The following is a 21,156-nucleotide window of genomic DNA, read 5'->3' as shown; positions in this document are numbered from 1 at the left end:
TCCAAAACTAATTGCAAACCATCTGATTTTATCAATTTACGATTATAAGTTTAGAAAAATATTTTAAATTGAGGAGTATATCTCCCCCATGCGAAGCTGTGATTCCTTGTCAGACTTTGGCTTTACTTGTTGTCGATTTTGTTCATCAGATCTTCACTTTATTAAATTAATCTCAGCATTATGAGAAACTGACTCTTGAAATGCACATCTGGTATAGAAAAAAATGGTACTGTTAGTTTCATTACATACTCTTAAATGTCTCTCAGTGCCAGTTGCGCTATGTCCTTGTTAATTCAACAAGATCAGTAAAAATTAACCCCAAATAAACTATCAGATTATGTCTATTCCTAAATCTGATGTTTCTGCAAAGTGTTGATCCGCAAATTGCACGTGATGCATGTTTGGCAATAGACATTGCTTTGTAGATGCACACTAGGTGCCGCCCCGGTAGGTGCTCACACGATTCCGTCAGCTTTATATAATCCTCATATGATTATTCAAAGTGGATTCGCGTGATTTGAACTTCTTTAAACTACTGCTGCCCTTGATTTATCACATTTATGTTATCTATAGATAGAAATTGCACAAACTATATTATCACGATACCTATCAATAATTGTTTATGTTTGTGTCATTTTGGTCTTTTGTGGATAGTTGTCTCATTGACAATCATACCACCTCTTCTTTTTTATAATAACTCTTTTTGAATACAGTGAATTTGATTTTTCACATATGACTTATATGTCTATTCATTGCAATTAGATATGATCAAAATAAGACGTCGGGTATATATCAAGTAAAAAAACAAAAAATATCTTTTGAAATAAGTACCAAACATATATCTTCACGTTAAGTGTATTGATGACTAATGAATGTTATACATTATGTAAAATACATTAACATGCAAATCAAACATATACAAATGGCTAAAGATGTATTCAAACTAAATGAGGTATGGTAGTATTCATATTAAAATCGCACAAATGTGGAATACAGTTACTAACAGACAACATAAAGTCATATTACATAATCCTTTATCTGCAGATCTGGCATATTTAAATCGGCCGAATAACAAATGTTTTTCCATGTCCTAACTATATAAACAAAAAATGGTGCTCGCGTTGTTTACTTTTTTTCTCTCAAATAAGTGGAGAGACTTATAGGTTGATGATCCAATCATAAAAATTAATACCAAAAAGTAAACACACAACATACATCAGCTATCATAAGTTTGTTTGACAGGTATGGAACATCGGTAACACAGATGACTATAGCTATGTTCCGATTTTCTTTTTCACAGTTCCGTCTCCTTTTCCGTGATAGTGATGTCATCAGAAGAAACTTTTCGTCGTATTGGGACCATAATGAGTAAAATGATGCGTGTACTTCGTGGAGCAGGAGACGTTTTCTTTTATTTAGCATTTTGGATCACGACCAGTCTTTGTATGGGTCGTGGTGTATAGCACACGCTTTAGTTGTCTATGTAGTGGGTTTGAGTAACATGTTTTGCTGTTTGTGTCTAATTTTTAGCCATGGCATTGTCAGTTTATCTCAACTAATGTCTTTTGAGTGTCTCCTTGATTTCTACTGCATCATTTTTATACATAGACGTAATTAATAATAGTTAACAGTGGTTCTAGTTGCGGAATCATCACGATTCAAGTCATCTTTACTATTACATTCGGAGACCAACTTTTTTTAGCCGGTTTGTCTACTAGTCGACGGTCATCTGAAATATTCTACAATAATAAATGATTAGTGTATATGTAATGTACTTTATAACTTCATATAGTATTTGCTTTAATTAGCGTAGCTTAATGATCTAAACCCAAAATGAAGTCCATTGACTGGTTTCTTATCGTCTACGTTTTGTAAGCAGGTGGAAACAGCTTTGTATTCAATTTGTATAGAATTTATAACAACTCGGTCGAAGGCAGCTCGCCCAACTCAAACACTCTCACTAATTATTAAAACTTGCATCACTTATTCAAACTCGCACCAATAAAAAAAGGTATATAAAATACTCAAAGAAATGGGTTTATTCATTAGATAGTTTTCTTCTTCTCTAAGTAAATTCTTCCTTTCTCGAAGCATCCGTGTCACACAGAAACAAAACTCGCACCACTAAAAAAAACCAAAAAAAAAACCACACAAACTCGCACCACTGACGAAATATTTTAAGTCATCAGAGATGTTTAGCTTGTCTTCTCTTAGTTATTTCCTCCGTTCTTGGAGTACGCGTATCACACAGAGAAATAACATGACTCACACCTTTAGCACAAAAAGTACTACTAACTAGCGCTACTGAAAAAATGTGTAAATCATCAGTGTTTGAGGTTGCCATCTTCTTCTATTAGCTATTTCCGCCTTTCTAGGAACACATGTTTAACACCGCGAGAGAAACTACTACATTAAACGCCTATAGAAAAGAAAAGACAATTTAATCAAAACTATCAACATAATGCACCATTCGTGCATTACAACATTTTGAAAAACACTACCCAAGCTGTTAGACCGTGTTCGTGTCATTTTTCTTTATGCAATGCTTGTCACGTTTGCTTCTATTTTAGTACATTTTCGCTTTTCTACGTACCGTTCAATAATAATATCACAATGGTTATATTTGTTTATATTGTATCATTGTACATCCCGTTTTGTCTTTTACCTGTTTTACCTGTTTTCATATTTTACAATTATTTCTAGATTTCAGGTGACCATAACTAAATCAGATAATTTGTGTTTGATTTCGTTTGTTGCCTTGAGGATGTATTCGTCTGACTTTTCAGTCTCGTTGAAATCTCGTTGAATTATTTCCAAAACATATGATAGAATTGGAAAATAACAATGAATTTTAAAAATATTATAATCAAACATAACTCTGAAAAAAACTTGTATTACAATGAATGGTTTTTGAGTAATCAAGTTTTCTAATTTTATGACCAATCAAGTCAGTATTTTAAGCCAAAATTTTGAGAAAATGGGTTAGGGATACAAAAAATGATTTTATAAGAATCATGTACATCCCATATCATTTTGGTCTATAGATATATATTTTTTCAATTATTTATAACAAAACAAAAATGCATTTTGTTCTTGGAACTGAGAAAAATCACAAAATACAAAATTGATAGCATGGTAAATTATACGAAAAAAAGCGTCAAAATATGATAAAACTTTCTTTTATTAAATTTATTAGATTTATTTGACATACTGGTAAAACCTATTCTGCTATATGGATGCGAAATATGGGGTTACGAAAACATAGATATACTAGAAAGAGTTCAAACTAAATTTTTTAAGCTACTTTTACATCTTAAGCCATCTACTCAAAACGAATTCATTTACGGAGAATTGGGTCGGTATCCCCTAGAAATAGATATAAACATTAGAATTATATCTTATTGGACAAAGTTAATTACCGGTAAAGAAAGTAAGCTCGCTGCTGTCATGTTTAGATACCTTTTGAAGTTATCACAAGAAACAACATTTCGATCGCGATCATTAGACAAGATGAAAAGTATTCTAGACAATTGTGGATTTTCTTACTTATGGTCATTCCAAAATACACCACCTAACATTAAATCGACAATTAAACAAAGACTAGAAGATCAGTTTACACAGTTATGGAAGGTAAATGATTCGCCGAAAGCCCTGAATTATCGCCTATACAAGACATTACACAATTTCGAACACTACCTTAATGTACTTGACGATAAAGATGTGATAACAATGTCGCGGTTTAGGACCATGAACCATAAACTGCCGATTGAAAATGGCAGATGGCAAAACATTCCCCGTGAACAGAGAAAGTGTTCGTTATGCAGAGCTGCTATAGGTGATGAATACCACTATGTAATGGAATGCAGCAGTCTCCTGACAGATAGAACACTACTAATTGACAATAAATACCTAACGAACTGTAATGTTATAAAATTTAATGCTATTATGAACCAAAAACAGAAATCTAAACTCCAAAAATTGTGCAAATTTATCAGAATTATATATGACAAACTGGATTCTCTCTGATGTTAACCTGCCGACTATACTGATCATACCGTTGTAAAAAAACACCTCATAATATTATTTAATGCTTCCTCAACAAATGTACTTATATGTAATGTAAACTAATGTGTTTTTCTGTATACCTTTGTCCAACTTAGGTGATACCAGAATAAAATGATATATATTAACACCTACCTTTAGTTTTTAAAGTGAAATTTATTCAGATTGGTCCACTTCATCTTTATACAAAGTATGAAAAAAAGTTTAATTGTGGAATTGTGATTTTTTTTATGATAATAGCCCAAAAATAGGTAAAAATCGATGAAAAAAGAGAAAATCATCAAAGTTGGGCACTTTCACAGGGCCGTAGCAAAAAAAAATGAAGTGCACCACCGTATGATTTTTTCTTCACCAATTATTTTGTTATAGTCTTATAAACACAAAGGCAGGTTAAGAAAAAAGTTCAATTCTAGAATTGTATGGCTCCCTAGAGGTGTACATCTTTAAAACATGACATTGCTTGCTTATAAATTGTGTATAAACCCTTCTCTGGCTAGAATGAACACATTTAAACCGATGACATGCTCTCTATACGTTAAAGAATATATTGTACCCTCTTCTTCAGAGGTACGTAGATTGCCTATCATATGTTCATATATATGAAGGACGCCTCCGGGTGCGGGAATTTCTCGCTACATTGAAGACCTGTTGGTGACCTTCTGCTGTTGTTTTTTTTTTTTTATTTTGGTCGGGTTGTTGTCTCTTTGACACATTCCCCATTTCCATTCTCCATTTTATATATAACATATCCATATTTTAAACAGTTTACAAATCAACCCTTTAACCAGGTCAATCCTTATTGCAAAACTCAAATATTTATGCATTTTCATTTGATTTTGTCTTATAAATATATAGGAAATATATATGCCACTAAACGTGAAACAATAAAAAATAACAATCAATCAATCAATTGACCCTTTTTGGGTAATCGGTTCAAGTAATTTATATTTCTAGTTTCTGAACCTGTCGTTTCTGAGGTAAAAGCTACAAAAAAGATATTTAAATTCATAATTTGAAACCAAAGAGGCAATGCCAATATAAAGGAAAAAAAGAAAAGACAAAAAGAAAAACAACTATTTACAAAACACAACATATAAAACCTAAGACTTAGCAACACGAACCCCACCAAAAACCCAGGGGTGATCTCAGGTGTCACCAAAGTGTAAGAATAACAAATAAATTATACTCACCTGAAGGATATGTATTACTAATACAGGGATAGTTCCACTTTCCTCTGTTCTGCTTGGTTTCATAGGTATTCACTTTACGATTATCTGAGTAAATACACGACACATTACGTGATCTTTCTCCTTTACCACAGGTCACAGAACACTTCAAAATGATTATACTAATTTTGATATTTATTCATATTCTGTTGTACTCATTGACAATCATGTTTCCAATCTATTAAAGAGGCTACGTTAATCTTAAAAAGCATTGAGAAAAAAACCCGTTTCTTTGAATGAATATTTAAAAACCAAGTTATCTATCTTAACATGTTTAATGTGGTTTATTAAATTGGGCATTAAACGCCACGTTTGTTTATAAACGTCTATTGCAAATAAAAAAGAAATGTAAGAAATACAAAGCTTGAGTAAAATTAAGCGCAATCTGGCGGATTATCTTAAAGTAGCTCATACTTCAAACATATTAAATGAAACGGCGGGATTATATTAGCATCTTAAATGTCATGGAACGTAGACCGAATAAATAGCTTACGTACATACTAGGTTTACAAAAAAGAATAATGAAAAAGGCCCGACGTACAGCACTAAGTTCAAAGAAAGTATCATTTAAAAGTGAACCCATATATAAGTTTAATATAGAAGTCAAATAATATTTGTTAGTTATTATGAGGACTATACAATGTTCCCGATAACCATGGTTTCTTCATTTTCAATAGATTTATATAATGGATATATAAATATATAAATTAGCCCCGGTTTTTCTGTTCTAATGAAAAGACACCCCACAAGGGTTGTCCGTTTCATATTTATAGATGTATAGATACACAGCTATGTCGAGTAGGAAGGGGAATGAAATCCCGATACCCTGTATAAGTATTGCCATGCACGTTATCGAACCTGTGCAACAACATTGAGAGAATTACTTGAGCTAAGTGTCTGCATTACTATAAGACGTGTTACGGTACTTGTCTATCCAAAATTCATGTATTTAGTTTATATGTTTAACGTACTATTTGTAATTTTCATCGGATTTTGTCAAATGAGTTGACGTCTTTTTTATTATATTTATGTTTTATGGAAAGAAAAATTAATCACCGCCTTCATTTATTAGATTTGATTTTATTCAACGTAATCTGTACGATAATTTACGTTTGAAGTTGGATTCATAACAAACTGGATATATATCAGTCTAAAGATTTGCACAACGGTACTGATATAAGGTGTTATTAAACGAAAATGTTGTTATAAAATCGTGTTGACAAATATTTCGGCTCAACAAATGGCCTTCTTCTTGTGTCACAAGTTTTAACAATCATTAGACTGATATAATTTTTTCCTTATCTGCATAGTATCGCCTATTCTAGACGATCCGGTACATAGTAAATTTGCTGGTTGGTCCTTTTTATAGACTTTTATATATATATATATACAACTCGTCTAAACATCAACCCAACAATGTTAGATCTGTAAATTTGCTTTCGCAAATTTTTGGTACTTCCCTCGCCGGGATTCGAACCCATGCTACTGTGATATCGTAACACCAAATCGCCTGCACTGCAGCCGTCCCGCTAGACCACACGGCCACCTGGGCTTCACAAAAGTAAAGCTTTCGGTGGGCATGTGTTACCATTCCACGTCAGTTTTAATCTAGCGGCGTACTACAGTACATGATATGATATATAAGGCATGTAGATGTTATTGTTACAGATCAGCTAAATTATCTATAGTAAAGGATCCTACAAATTCATGTAAGATACAGTCACAGAAAATAATTATATTCATAAGTACGTCTGAGTCAGTGACAACTCTACAACAGATTGATCCATCGGATCGCCATCAATGATGGTGATACATGGCTGTGTACATAATGTATATACAACTCGTCTAAACATCAACCCAACAATGTTAGATGAAAGCAAATTTTTGGTTCTTCCCTCGCCGGGATTCGAACTCATGCTACTGTGATATCGTGACACCAAATCGCCTGCACTGCAGCCTTCCCGCTAGACCACACGACCACTTGGGCTTCACAAAAGTAAAGCTTTCGGTGGGCATGTGTTACCTTTCCACGTCAGTTTTAATCTAGCGGCGTACTACAGTGCATGATATATAAGGCATGTAGATGTTATTGTTACAGATCAGCTAAATTATCTATATTAAAGGATCCTACAAATTCATGTAAGATACAGTCACAGAAAATAATTATATTCATAATATAAGGAAGAAGGAGGGAAGAATCAAAAATTTGCGAAAGCAAATTTACAGATCTAACATTGTTGGGTTGATGTTTAGACGAGTTGTATATATATATATTATAGTTAATTTCTATTAATAAATATTGCAATATGCATTGTGTTCAAATTTAAAATCAGTATTTAGTTCTATTATAATCTTAAATCAATCCTAATTCTATCTTACTTTTGAGATATAGTTTTTTTTTATATGTGACGTAATTTTTGTGCTGTTTCAGAAATTTCGTAAACTCAAATGTGACAATTTTTTTGTGCCTTTTTACCACTTCGTATGTGACGTCGTTTTTATGATTTATTGCGTTTAGACCTGGAATTAGTCGGGTGTGTCTATTCTGTGTTGGTCTTTGCATTATGTATTCGAGTTTTGTTTTCTGTAATTAGTTAATACTTCAGTTTCATTATGTATATCTTTTATATTCATTTGATAAAATTTACTGTTTGCAATAACATTAGCATTAATTGTTCTAAATAATAAGGATGTTCTTATACCAAGCATAAAAACATAGCCGTATTTGACACAACCTTTTTCAACTTTTGATCTTCAGTGCTGTACAACTTTGTACTTTTTTTCACTTTCGATCTTTTATATCTGGTGAGTCTTGTGTGGACGAGGCGCGTTTTTGACGTATTGAATTTTAAACCTGATACTTTTTGTTATCTAGTAATCATGTGATTCTTTTGTCTAATACGTTCTCCTGATTATTTGTATTGTAGTCCTGTAATATTATGTTGTCATTTCAATGTTATATTTAACATTGCCATTAAAGTGCGAGGTTTGGCATGCCACAAAACCAGGTTCAACCCACCATTTTTTCCTTTAAAAATGTCCTGTACCAAGTCAGGAATATGGCCATTGTTATATTATTGTTCGTTTCTGTGTGTGTTACATTTCAAGTTTGCGTCGTTTGTTTTCTCTTATTTTTGAGTGTAAATTCACATTGCGATAAGACGTGTTACGGTTCTTGTCTATCCCAAACTCATATATTTGGTTTGTTTTTTTACAAAACTAGAGCTATAAGTTGGATATAAACGTTTACTTTATTTGGACTTTCAAATTTTATTTTACATTATTTGCCTTTTTAACTTATTTGATTCGAGCGTCACCGATAAGTCTTTTGTAGACGAAACGCGCGTCTGGCACAAATCCGGCAAAAATTATATAAATTCTTTATTTAAAGAGGGTAACTCAATTAGAAATAGTCTAATTTTCATTGAGGCCCTCAAACAAAATACATGCATACAGTTAACATTGATACATTAAATTACAATATATATTACTAGTATATATGTCGTGTACAAGTTGCGATTTTGTACAGGTTATAACATGTACAAATATATTGTACATGTTATAACTTGTATAATGCTAAAATACAAGTTATAACATGTACAAAAGTACCTCATACATGTTATAACCTGTACAAAATATTGCTTAAAAATGGTTTTAACTTGTACAAAATATAAGATACATCTTTATGGAGTAAAATATACATTTAAATTCACCAATGCATAAAGAAAAACAATAAAAAGGCCAGAACGTATCTTTTTCTGTAGAGGACAATGATCACATAGTTTAAGAAATATATGTTTGGTGACTAATGTTGGCAAAATAGGTTTTCATGTATTGTATGTTTTATGAAGTCCATCATAAGTGTGACCCTATGTACTAAAAGCTTTCATTTCCTCAATGACAACTACATTATATACTAGTAATTAAGTTCTTCCAAAACTTTTGAGAACGATGCCTAATAATTTTTCACTTTTTATAGCATGCAGACTAAAACAATGTCTTGTATGCTTACTCTGTAAAAGCAAGTGAGAGCTGAAATAGTTTTCATTGCACCACGCTTCATTATCAATATCTTTGGATCTACTCTTCAACATTTTTGGCCTTCAGCATGACTTTAATATGTAAATTTACAACTCATTTTTTTTTCATAAACTATGAGATCATTGCATGAGGCGAAAGTCATTTTGATGTTTTAATTAAATTATCCTCTTCTTTGAAAGCATGTATGTGTGTCCTTTGGATGTTGTCTGCTCAATGGGCTTGTTTTTGTCTTTTAGACACATACCCCATTTCCATTCCCAATTTTATTTGTAGAAACGTCTGTCCTGGCTATCCTCTTATGTCTTTTAGTGTGAAAAGTATTTTACTATAGCCTTCAAAGTGGACACTCACAATTATAATTCATCAAATAAAGATATTTCCGTAGATAGTCATAAGAGGATCATAAGAGATCATAAGACATGTCCTAAGATATATCGTATGACAAGTCTTAGGAATGCTTCGTAATACCGACCCCTGGACGTTAACTGTATCCAAAAAAAAAAGGACAAAACACACTAACATGAAGGAATAGTAAAAATGTTATGAAAATATTATTGAGGTCAATAACATCTATTGCGATAATAGAAACATATCCTTATTTTTCGATTTTGTACAAGTTAAAACCATTTTTAAGCAATATTTTGTACAGGTTATAACATGTACGAGGTACTTTTGTACATGTTATAACTTGTATTTTTGCATTATACAAGTTATAACATGTACAATATTTTTGTACATGTTATAACCTGTACAAAATCGTAACTTGTACACGACATATACAACAATTCAATCACTAAAATATACAAAGGGTAATAAATGACAATATTTTATATAGTTTTGTTAGAGAAAAACAAATTATTTGACTCGCATATAATTTTCAAGAAAATGATTATAACTATGTTTCTTGAATAATTCCACATTAGGACATTTTTTTATTTCGAGTGGTAAATTATTCCATACTTTGGTTGCAGAGTAATGAAAAGATTTTTTTATAGAAATTTGTATTTGGTCTTGGAACAAAAAGATCATTATTATAGACAGATCGTAAGTTGTGGCGTTGCACATCATCAATATTTATAATTGCTAAGTAACCATTTACAATTTTATACATTAAAATTGATTGTTGGTATTTTATTCTTTTGGTAAAAGATAGCCATTTTAAAGAAGAAAACGTGAAATTAGATGGAATAGAAATATCGCATTCCAGTATAATTCTTGCTACTCTTTTTTGAAGTTTTATGATTCTATCTGAATCTTTTTGTAATAAATTTCCCCAAACTGAACTACAATAGTCTATATATGGTAGAATAAATGCATTATAAAATAGTTGCCTTGTGTGTATTGGCAAATATACTTTAATTTTATATAAAAGTGATACTTTAGAAGAGATTATTTTACATACACGATCAACATGATCTTCCCAGCTTAAATTTTCATCAATGTCAATTCCAAGTAATTTGAAAGAATGGACATCCTGGTATCCATCTATGATGCGTTTATGTATATACCTTGTAACAGTATTTTGGCTCCAATCTACTAATGTTTGAGTTTAGTACTCTTAATTTCAGCGTAAATAAAATATATATATATCAAAAACTCCCACATTGGATGGACCTTCTTAGGGAACGCTGAAAGCTGAATAATTATGGCCAATAACTTACAAAGAATTATAGATTAAAACGTTAAAGATGATCGTTCATAATGTATATGGAATGATATATTATTTAGCCAACATGATTGCAGAAAGGTCCGTGTAACACTTATCAATTCAAAGTTTTAAAAAGTTTTGAAATTTTAGATTTTTGGAATTTTGATCAAAGTTTTAAAATATCAAAATTTCAAATTGTGTTAAAGTTTTGAAATTTTGAAATTTTAACCAAATTATTAAAATATCAAAATTCTAAATATCGTTTATAAATTTGATAGTTTAGAAACTTGATCAAACTTTTAAAATACTAAACATAACGTGCAATTTTGATAATTTTACTTTTTGAAAGTTTGATTTTTTAAATGTTTGCTTAAAATATCAAAAATATAAAGGGGCGACAAGAGGGGTACCTGTAAACACTGATGTAAACACGGCTCTGATAAGAACTATTCTTAGTTATAAATAAATAGCATGAAACATATCAAATCATTCTTAATAACAAAATAAATAATGAAAAGAAGAAGTCGTTTTTTTTTATGAAACATATTAGACATCACATGGGATAACAGTATCCTGAAATTTTAAGGTTGTGCATCTATCAAAAAAAAATATAATTAAACCTATTTAATCCGGAATCAACTACGTTGATTTAAATCTCTTATACATGTATAAGGTTAGTGTTTGAGATAAATAATTCAAAGCTATCTTGTGTTCCCAGTGCCCAACATTTAGAAGTACCAGTGAAAAATGACCAACTCGCATGCAGTTAACCAAATAGCATTATTCGCCTTTTTGACGTTCCTGATGAAGGTAGATCCAGAAAAAGCGCTTCGGTCGCATATACAACTTGAAACGTTTTCCTTCATGTTTATCGATTGCCTGATGAACATATATTGCCTTTTAAGATTTATTTCAGTTCCCAGAAATGATACGGAAGGAATACTTAATATATAGCGTCGCAATGAAAGTTGTGCTATGCGTGTTTCAGCTGGCCCCTAGACAAAAAGTGTACTGGTTCAGTGATTATAGACGTAATACTAAACTCCGAAATATAACAATGAAGTAAAATAAAAATCATACAAGACTTAGAAGGACAGAGGCTCCTGGATTGGGACAGGCGCACAAATGCAGCGGGGTTTAATATGTTTCGTGAGATCACAACCCTCCCCCTATACCTCTAGCCAATAAAGAATGAAAAACACACAGTAATACGAACAGTAAAACGCACTTTAATAGGAAATACAAGTCATATGTCAGAATAGGAAACAAAAGAAACTAATCAATATGACAATGATAATAAACTAACAAAGGACTTCTATATATAAGTCTAGCAGTTACTGTCATACGCCAGCTCGATACCTCAATTAAACTACTAGTAGATATGTTTTAACTTCACTTTGGTCAAAAACCTCTTTAATTGTTTCGTTCTTATTTTTCTTGAATTTCAAATTTCAGTTTCAGCGTTCCGTAGGTGAATTCTTTACTTAAAATTCAGCGTTTTACATTGGACTGGTTTTTCGAGAGCAACATTGGTGTACGGCCAAACATGGCAAAAAAATCATCATGCAGCTGACAGTGTGGCTTCTCTTTGCACACTCCATTATGACTGGGTGTACATGTGAACTTTTAGTTTGCTCAAAGTCGATTGTCGTACGATAACTTAAAAATACCCAAATAACAAAATTCAAATACGGGACAACAATATCCTTTAATACAAAAAAATCTATTGCTTTTGTTTACTATTATAAAACAGTGGTTGATTTAGAACCTATAATGGAGCTACGTGTGTGATAACCAGTCCAAACGTTGTCTTTAAGGGAGCAACCATTTAAATTTAAAAGTGGGGTGAGGTTGTTTTGTCGAAGCGCTAACTTTTTTTTAAGTTTTTCATCGCTATTAATCAACTTATCTGGTTCATATCTAACATTAAAAGGCATGGAGAATTTTTCTTTTGTCCTCTGCTGGCACAGAATATTATATCATCAAATTGAGGATCATAATAATTTTAATGTACCATTATCGAAGCCCCTAGTGGTAGTATCAAGTAAAAAAATAGTGACTATCTAAATATTGGTTTCCCAGAAGATTACTATTTATCGCTGATATAAACTTTTGAAAACAATTTTCAACTTTCAAAATGCCAACACCTACAACTGGATAGATGGGTGCTTAATGTAGTACAGCGGCAAATATTACATAAACATGAATGAAAGTTGGGTGCTAAATGTAGTTCAGCGGTAACTATTACATAAATATAAATGCTCGTGAAAATAATGTTTATGGTATACATTTATATATGATATGAAAGGTTTCAACTTTTACAAAACCAGAGCTATACGTTGGATTTAAAAGTTTACTTTATTTGGCCTTTTCAATTTCATTTGACTTTATTTGCCTTTTTAACTTAATTTGGTTCGAGTGTCAATGATAAGTCTTTTGTAGACGAAACGCGCGTCTGGCGCAAAAAGCGGCAAAATTTATAACCTGGTATCAATCTATGATGAGTTGTTGTAGATACCTTGTAACAATATCTTGGCTCCAATTTTGTGATATTGGATCTAAGTACCGTCTTAATTTCAGCGTAAATAAGATTATATTAAAAACCTCCCACGTTGTGGACTAGCACAACCTTAATTAGGACACCATGCATTCAGTATCATGAAGCGCTTTTCTTGACCAACCTTCTTACGGAACGCTTAAAGCTGAATATTTAGGGCAAACAACTTACAAAGAATAGATAAAACCGTTTAAGATGATCGTTCATTCTGTACATGAAATGACATATTCTTTAGCCAACATGATTGCAGAAAGTAAGAAGTCGTAAAGCAAAACAGAAATAAAAATGAAATCAAAAGAAGTAATACATCGTGTATTTGGCTTTTTTATTGCTTAAGAGTTTAGTAGAAAATGTATATATACATGCTCAACATAACCATACTATATGAACTACTGCGAGTTGTTCAGTTTTTACTGTTACTCCTGTTTCTCCAAAAATATGGGTGCTAGAAAAACCAGCAGGTAAAATGGTCAATATCAGAGCCGTACGTCTGGTTTTTAAATAAATTATCTTCTTTGAAGAAATATTAATTTTGTCATTATTTTTTCACCGCTTACAACTGTCCGTTTTATTTCATACATAAATTTTTAAGTATCAGTATGTTTTTAATTCATATTGTTTCTTTTCGTTCCGCTTTTATTTCCTTTCGCTTTTTACAGGTATCCCTCTTACTGCCCCTTTTCTATTTTGATATTTTAAGCAAACATTTGAAAAATCAAACTTTCAAAAAGTGAAATAATTAAAATTGCGCGTTAGATTTAGTATTTTAGAAGTTTGATCAAATTTCTAAACTATCAAATTTATAAACGATATTAAGAATTTTGATATTTTAATAATTTGGTTAAAATTTCAAAATTTCAAAACTTTAACACAATTTGAAATTTTGATATTTTAAAACTTTGATCAAAATTCCGAAAATCTAAAATTTCAAAACTTTTTAAAACTTTGAATTGATAAGTGTTACACGGACCCAGAAAGTAAGAAGTCGTAGAGCAAAACAGAAAAAAAAATGAAATCAAATGAGATAATACATTGTGTATTGAGCATTTTTATTGCTTAGAGTTCAGTAGAAAATATATATACAAATGTACATGCTCAACCTAAACATACTATTTGACCTACTGCGAGTTGTTCAGTATTTTGTTACTCTTGTTTCTCCTAAAATATGGGTGCTAGAAAAACCAGCAAGTAAAATGGCCAATATCAGAGCCGTACGTCTGGTTTTGAAATGATTTCTCTTCTTTTGAGAAATATTTATTTTGTCATCCAATTTTTCACCGCTTACGACTATTTGTCTGTGGTTTTATTTCATACATAAACTTTTAAGTGTCAGTATGCTTTCAATTCATATTGTTTCGTTTCGTTCCGCTTTTATTTCGTTTCGCGCTTTACAGGTACCTCTCTTTTCGCCCCTTTTCTATTTTTGATATTTTAACAAAAAATTTAAAAAATCAAACTTTCAAAAAGTTTAATAATCAAAATTGCACGTAAGGTTTAGTATTTTAAAAGTTTGATCAAATTCCTAAACCATCAAATTTATAAACGATATTTAGAATCTTAATATTTTAATAATTTGGTTAAAATTTCAAAATTTCAAAACTTTTACACAATTTGAAATTTTGATATTTTAAAACTTTGATCAAAATTCCAAAAATCTAAAATATCAAAACTTTTCAAAACTTTGAATTGATAAGTGTTACACGGACCGATATGGGTCTTTGCCAATTATTGTAATTGTGTTTGTGTCAATAAAATATTTGTATTTGTGTTTGTATAATTCAAATTAAGTACAACTTGAGATCTAGCTCCTCGAGTGTTTTAGTATGCACTGGTATTAAAGAGATAACAGTAACTGCAATTACGATTATCCCAATATGGCGACGGTAGATATAGGTAAAATCTTTACACTCATTTGTCTTAAATGTAGCATGCTTTTGTCAATAGTTACTCAGCTCACGGGTGTCATTCGGTTTATCGAGAGAAATGAGCGTGAAAGAATATCTAACGGCGGTCAAGTATTGAGCGACGATCGTGAAAGTTCTGGTAACGGATCGTGATAGACATTTAATCGAGAAGACATATGAAAGGTCAATACATATTTTAATTTAATTAATTACACAGACAAATTTACGACAAAATAAAACTGTCTGTCAAAATGGTTCAACATAATGATCAGTATGTGAGAATATCCAGTTTTAAAAGTACATAGATATTACAAAACAACAAAAGGCAGATTGCTTCTCGACATTTCAATGACATAAAAAATGTAAACAAACATGATTTTTTTCATAAATTCGACTAGAAAACCTACTTTAATACGAATAAGGGCATTCTATTTGAATTATTGAAATGGTTCTTATAGTTATTTTGTATAAACATAATCTGAAACTTGGTAAATAAAGAACTATTTACACAACAATGGATTTTTTGGATCGTGAAAGATCACGTACCGTATTTTGGAAGATCGTGAAAAGGATCGTGAAAGATCTGATGCTACAAAGACGTTCAAATTATTCTTCAATTCTATCATAGTTGATATTTGTTATTGGTATTGAGAAAAGCTATATAGGGTAACATTCTCAATAGGTTTAAGCTTTTCAAAGTATTAATGTTTTCATAAAATGAAATGTAAAATAGTTGGATGATTGTAGGATGAAGCTTTTTATTGTCATGTGAAGTACTCACTCATCACGAGTTTTAAGATAACCACATATGATATATTGGATCCTATATACTATATGTTCGTCAGACAAGTTTCACCTGACCCCGAATTTGCCTTATTAATTGGATGAAGATTCATTTTTGTGGTCAAGTCCGTATCGAGGATTCGTTAAGCTTCAGAATAACTGTCTGTTTTTATGATTGTGAGGTGTACATTTTCGACTTCTGCAAGGTTTCAACTACATGTAACATTGAACCCGTTATCATGCATCATTCGGCAATGCTCGTTTTATGTTGTCTAGCCTTTGGATATATGCCTGTATGCTATAGCGCTAAGGTATTTCGTGCATGGTGTACATGTCTGTTTGCATGTTTCAAATATGACCATGATGACGTCAATTGTATTTGATATATTGAATAATAGTAAGATGTCTATGTCTGGCTGTCGGTCAGGGATCATATACTTTTGACCTCGTGTTTCGAATTAATTGGCAAAGCATAACTTTTATATTTGTCAGTTTCTAAGGCACTGTAAAGGATCGGAACACATTTATTTGTTCTACGGGATATTTGTAGAGATCTGTATTTCATGGTTCATCTGACCTTGCACTCTAGCTAATACTAACTATGACCATTGACCTTTCCTCGTTCTTGATATTTATATTACTAACGGAAAGCTGAATACTAAAATTTATGATAAAAAGGGATGATTTTTCATTTCCTATCGTTAATTATCCGTTTTTAGATGGTGACGTTCCCTTGTCACCATCTTACGGTGTTTATATATGTCAACTAGTACGATTCGCTCGTGTATGTAACAATGTTTTAGATTTTAACGAGAGAAATATATGTATTACTGAAAAATTATTACACCAGGGTTTTCAATATCACAAACTAGTCAAAACATTTACTAAATTTTATCATCGGTATAAAGACATCATTCGTAAATATAGCTCAACATGCAGACTTCTAATACGTTCAGGTATTTCACATCCAATTTTTTTATGGTAATATTCTTTATAAAGCACAAAAGTGTCAGTATTCACCTCAGAAACTTACAAAACCTTTGAATAGACTTATTAAGAAGGGATATAATTACGATACTGTTGTCAAGTCATTAAAGATAGCATATTTTGGCGTTAATATTGAGTCACTGATAAGGTCTTTGCATCGGAACTAAACACATTTATTCTAAAAACAGTTGTTGGCATGACACGGGTTATGTTCTTCTCATATATGTTATGATGGTATGATACTAAACCCCTAACGGGAAGGAGTGTGCCTGATGTTCATATGATGAAATCATAATCTTTCAGTCAGTTTAATTGAAGTCTGGAGCTGGCATGTCAGTTAACTGCTAGTAGTCTGTTGTTATTTATGTATTATTGTCACTTTGTTTATTTTCTCTGGTTACATCTTCTGACATCAGACTCGGACTTATCTTGAACTGAATTTTAATGTGCGTATTGTTATGCGTTTACTTTTCTACATTGGTTAGAGGTATAGGGGGAGGGTTGAGATCTCACAAACATATTTAACCCCGGCGCTTTTTTGCGCCTGTCCCAAGGCAGGAGCCTCTGGCCTTTGTTAGTCTTGTATTATTTTAATTTTAGTTTCTTGTGTACAATTTGGAAATAAGTATGGCGTTCATTATCACTGGACTAGTATATATTTGCGTAGGGACCAGCTGAAGGACGCCTCCGGGTGCGGGAATTTCTCGCTACATTGAAGACCTGTTGGTGACCTTCTGCTGTTGTTTATTATTTGGTCGGGTTGTTGTCTCTTTGACACATTCCCCATTTCCATTCTCAATTTTACTCTTATTATGTACCATTGACAATCATAATTTAAAAAAAAAGATGTGATATGATTGCCAAAGAGACAACTATCCACAAGAGACCAAAGTGACACAGACATTAACAACTATAGATCACCGTACGGCCTTCAACAATGAGCAAAGCCCATACCGTATAGTCAGCTATAAAAGGCCCCCAAAGTGACAATGTAAAACAATCCAAACGAGAAAACTAACGGCCTTATTTGTCTAAAAAATGAGCGAAAAAAAATTTGTAACACATAGACAAACAACAACCACTGAATCACAGGCTCTTGACTTTTGACAGGCACATACATTAATAATGTGGCGGGGTTAAACATGTTAGCGGGATTCCAACCCTCTCCCTAACCTGAGACAGTGGTATAACTGTACAACATAAGAACGAACTATAAAAATCCATTGAAAAGGCTTAACTCATCAGATGGACAAAAATACATTAAGCGCATTAAGCGCATTTGACACTTCTAGTAAAACCCTTGATATTATAAACGTTCCATAAAACTAACTATCATAAGTAAAGCAGACGAGACATTTCAGCATTTGCGATCTGTTATTCTATAGTCTGTAGTATATAGATAAATCAATCCACATCTGCGTTGTATATACAGAACTTAAGAAAGCACTGTTGCACAAAATGTTGGTTATCGTTCAATCTCAAATTACTCATGAAACATGCTGTTTTGCTGTAAATTTTTGTTTGATGGATATCATTTTGGTTTAAACGTTGCATATCCATATTATTGGCTAAATAGTGTCAGTCTGTCTGAATTGCACTTGACCGATTCTCAGAGCTGAATCTTTCAAACTTATTTAGAGATGTTTTAGTTGTTGTTTTTTATCTTTCGAGGTAAAGTGTTGAATAAAAAAAATAGCTTTAAAGTTCATCCTTATCAAAATAGTTACAGGCTTCAATCAGTTGCAGGTTTATCAAATGGTCAAAGAAATACTGATTACTAGTAATAAGTCTGGTCACGCATTATCTTTCACGATCAAAATAATGCGTTGCCTGATCTTTCACGATCAAGTTTGATGGATTTTCAACAAATTCAAGGTTTTCATAAACAAATTAATGCTTTTAAAAGGAGAACATACCTTAATTTTACTGTACTATCAGATACACCAAAGATTAAATTTCAAATATATTACGATGAACTGAAACATGACCATTTTAGTTACAAAAAGCGTGTTATTTGTACTTAATTTCATAGACATGCATTGCGCCTTTTGTGTTTTTTCATAAAGTACTGCATATTTTCCCTTTCTTATTTCACAGTTATGTTGAGGAAGATAAACCATTTTGACAGACATATTTTTTTGTTCGGATTTGTTCCGCATTTTGAAAATTAAGAGATTTTTTCAAAGATTCTGACCTAGAATTTTCATTAAATGTCTTTCACGATCCGTTACAAGAGCTTTCACGATCGCCGCTCAATACTTGACCGCCGTTAGATATTCTTTCACGCTCATTCCTCTCGATAAACCGAATGACACCCGTGCAGCTGCAAGGTTTATCTATACCATTACATCATATTTGAATCGAAACGGTGCACTGGAATCGTCTGAGCGCTTTGAAAATTGCCGTTGAAAAATTCGGTATGATAATCGTAACTCTATGGTATTTTTCTTCTTTGATAATCGTAATTTTCTTTATCGGATAATAGTAACTGAAACATAATAAATGTGTCTTTCAGCATTTCAATGATATTTTGTGTGTTAAAAATGCAAATGTCAAGTTTAACGATGACATAAACGCATATAAAAATAAATGAAGAAACTTACAGGTACAAATTTACCTATATATATATATATATATATATATACAGTCATGGGACAAAAGTGAGTTACCAGTAAAAAAAAGTCCTATCATTTCAACTTGTATATCTATTTATAACTGACAACAATATGCATAACCTTTTAGTTTAAACATATTTTATTTGCAAAAGTAGCAAAAGGGATTTGACACAAGTTATAACAACATTAGAGACGTCCTCTCCTAATATAAATATAAACACAAAGTTCATTAGATAATGGCGAAAAAAAACCCACAACATAGAAGTAATGCATGTAATACATACTTCAAACAAAAATTATAAATAAAAAGAAAAAAGAAAAAAAAATACAATATTATAAGGAATAGTAATGAAACAACTAGACTGAAGTGAAAGGACTCAAAAATGTCTTTGTTTTGCTGAAAAGAAAGGTCACCGTCACCAGCTAATAGAAGATCAATGGATATAGCATAACTTTCTAATTTTTGAAAACAGTATTTCTCTGGCTTCGTTGTGAAGAGCGCACTCTAAAAAATAGTGTATACTATCCTCAACAGGGTGGCCACAGCTGCATGCGGGACTGGGTTTAATATTAACACGATTTAAATCTGAATTTAAAGAACTGCACATATTTCTCAAACGTGTATGAAGGATATTAAGTTTTCTATCCCCACAATAAATCGCTGTTTAAGACATCCCCTATAGTGTAAGGGTTATTGCTGGAATAAGAAGGAGATGTATCATCAGCAAACAATCGAGTTAGACTTGTCAAATTATCAGCTATACCATTTACATAAATAAGAAATAGTAGGGGACCTAATACAGAGCCTTGCGGAACTCCTGGCGAATAGGCATTTGAAACAAAAACGCTTTGTTTTCTATTTGAAATATAACTTTCAAACCATTTATACAGATTTCCATCAATACCATACGCTTTTAGTTTTATGAAGAGGCCACTATGCCATACCCTATCAAAAGCTTTCGAGATATCACATAATATAAGAGATGTTATACAGCGATCATCAAGTGACATGCATATCCTATAATAAATTTCTATTAGCTGGTGAACCTTTTGATATATACATGTACCTGTTAAAGATACGGAAAATGAAGCAGCTGTCGAGTCAGCTATTATGGTAAGTAGATATTTAGATTTTTTTTCAAAGTTTCAATGTTGTGTGCGCGTTTAAGTCCGTTTTTGTTTGGTTTTTTTTAGGGGGAGGGGGAAGGATGGATTAGCTATATCCCATATCCCAAAAGTGCAATCCTTTCAATTCATTGCTCAAAATGAAAGTCACGTATACCACATTTTCATATGTCATATATATGTTTTGCCTCCAATATCACGTTTATAT

The 21,156-nt window shown here is 31.9% G+C and overlaps 1 protein-coding gene across 1 annotated transcript in view; it reads left to right on the top strand.

The window, feature by feature from the left end:
• Positions 1-3,510: 3,510 nt before the first annotated feature.
• LOC134714390 (uncharacterized) overlaps positions 3,511-21,156 on the top strand; it is a 38,054-nt gene continuing 20,408 nt past the window's right edge. The window contains exon 1 of the mRNA XM_063575632.1: positions 3,511-3,630. Within this exon, the coding sequence (XP_063431702.1) occupies positions 3,511-3,630 (120 nt within the window). The remainder of the gene's footprint in view (positions 3,631-21,156) is intronic.

The sequence above is a fragment of the Mytilus trossulus genome, chromosome 4 (genome assembly GCF_036588685.1).
Source record: "Mytilus trossulus isolate FHL-02 chromosome 4, PNRI_Mtr1.1.1.hap1, whole genome shotgun sequence".
NCBI classification, from domain to species: Eukaryota; Metazoa; Mollusca; class Bivalvia; order Mytilida; family Mytilidae; genus Mytilus; species Mytilus trossulus.
This window is presented reverse-complemented; position numbering and strand designations above follow the sequence as displayed.